Source organism: Cyprinodon variegatus, unplaced genomic scaffold, assembly GCF_000732505.1.
Source record: "Cyprinodon variegatus isolate N-32 unplaced genomic scaffold, C_variegatus-1.0 Scaffold1842, whole genome shotgun sequence".
Taxonomy (NCBI): Eukaryota; Metazoa; Chordata; class Actinopteri; order Cyprinodontiformes; family Cyprinodontidae; genus Cyprinodon; species Cyprinodon variegatus.
Genome location: NW_015152295.1, coordinates 48,834 through 50,201, shown reverse-complemented (window position 1 = coordinate 50,201; position 1,368 = coordinate 48,834). Strand labels below are relative to the sequence as shown.

Below are 1,368 nucleotides of genomic sequence, written 5' to 3'. Positions count from 1 at the left end.
ACGCAGCATTCCGTGCGTTAAGCAGCGCAGTGAGGAAGAACAGAGCCTCCTACCCGGGTTTCTCTTCGACGGGAGGCTGGGCGTGTCCTGCAGGGACATCCTGCCGGCCTGGGCTTTGGTGGAGTACGTTACGTCTGTGGAGTCCAGAGAACCTGAGGAGCAGAGGGGTTAAAGCACACGGCTGTAACCATGGAAACAGAAACACGCCCGTCTGCAACGGGTCAAAGAAGAAGATGAAAACATGCAGCATTGATGATCTCTGACTGGATGGTTTTTATTTTCATCATAACTATTTCATTCTGCCTCCTCCTCCTCCTCCTCCTCCTCCTCCCCCTCCTCCTCCCAGCTTGGTTCGTCCCCCCTCCTTCCTCCAATCCCAGACAGTCTGCAGACGTTCAGTAGCCTACCTGCTGCCAGGTTAAAGCTCCTCCCCTTGATGGAGCTCTCCAGCGGGGAGAACCAGTTCAGCACGGAGCCCACCAGGGGGAGCTGTCTCAGCATTCCCTGGAACACAGACAAAGATCTTAGGAGGCGCCAGGAGCCAGACCAGCAGCTGCTGCGTGACACACACCTCCTCCAGGAGCTTCTCCTCATTGGCCTTCTGCAGCTGCAGCTCCGCCTCCAGGATGCCTTTCCTCACCCGCTCCGTCATGTTCTCCATCAGCTGCAGATCAAACAAGGAGAACTCTTTAGGGTCTGACTGTAGAGGCAGGGAGGAACCACAGCGCCTCCCGCTGGAAGGAAGAGGAGATCTAACAGAGACAGCACCTCCTGCTGGAGGGAAGAGGGAAGCATCAGACTGCGCCTCCTACTGAAAGCAAGAGGAGACGCATCAGACAACGCCTCCTGCTGGAAGGAAGAGGAGATCTAACAGAGAAGCGCCTCCCGCTGGAGGGACTGTTGGATCAGAACCTCCTCCCTGACGCGTCTCCTCCATCTGATCTAATGAAGGCTGATAAATAGTTAATAGATGTTTTAGCTGTGAACATTTTCTAAACATTAATTGATTTATGATGCTGGAATGAAGGAGAAGGAACTAAATATTTAGAGAATGCTTTACGTCTCATTGATGCTGGAATGAAGGAGAAGGAACTAAATATTTAGAGAATGCTTTACGTCTCATCTACTTTATATGCTGACTGCATGAGTTTTGGGTTATAAAGTGTTTGCAGATCTAATAATAACAGATCTATAGACCGTCTAAATGAGGGGAACCTCATTGTAAAGTGCAGCCGCTCCTGCTTCTCTTCCAGTACTTTAGTAGAATCTGTTCAGGATTTTAAACCTGCCTCCAGACCTGGAACTGGATCCAGGTTCTGTGTGAACGCCCTGTCCAGACCTGGAACCGGATCCAGGTTCTGTGTGAAC

General features: G+C 51.2%; 1 protein-coding gene across 1 annotated transcript in view; it reads right to left on the bottom strand.

Moving 5' to 3' along the window:
- Window positions 1-1,368, bottom strand: part of pdxdc1 (pyridoxal-dependent decarboxylase domain containing 1) — a 29,736-nt gene that overhangs the window by 2,765 nt on the left and 25,603 nt on the right. Inside the window, exons 18-20 of the mRNA XM_015404727.1 lie at window positions 572-734; window positions 408-504; window positions 54-152 (exon numbers count right to left, since the gene is read on the bottom strand). Coding sequence (XP_015260213.1) covers window positions 54-152; window positions 408-504; window positions 572-734 — 359 coding nt within the window. The remainder of the gene's footprint in view (window positions 1-53; window positions 153-407; window positions 505-571; window positions 735-1,368) is intronic.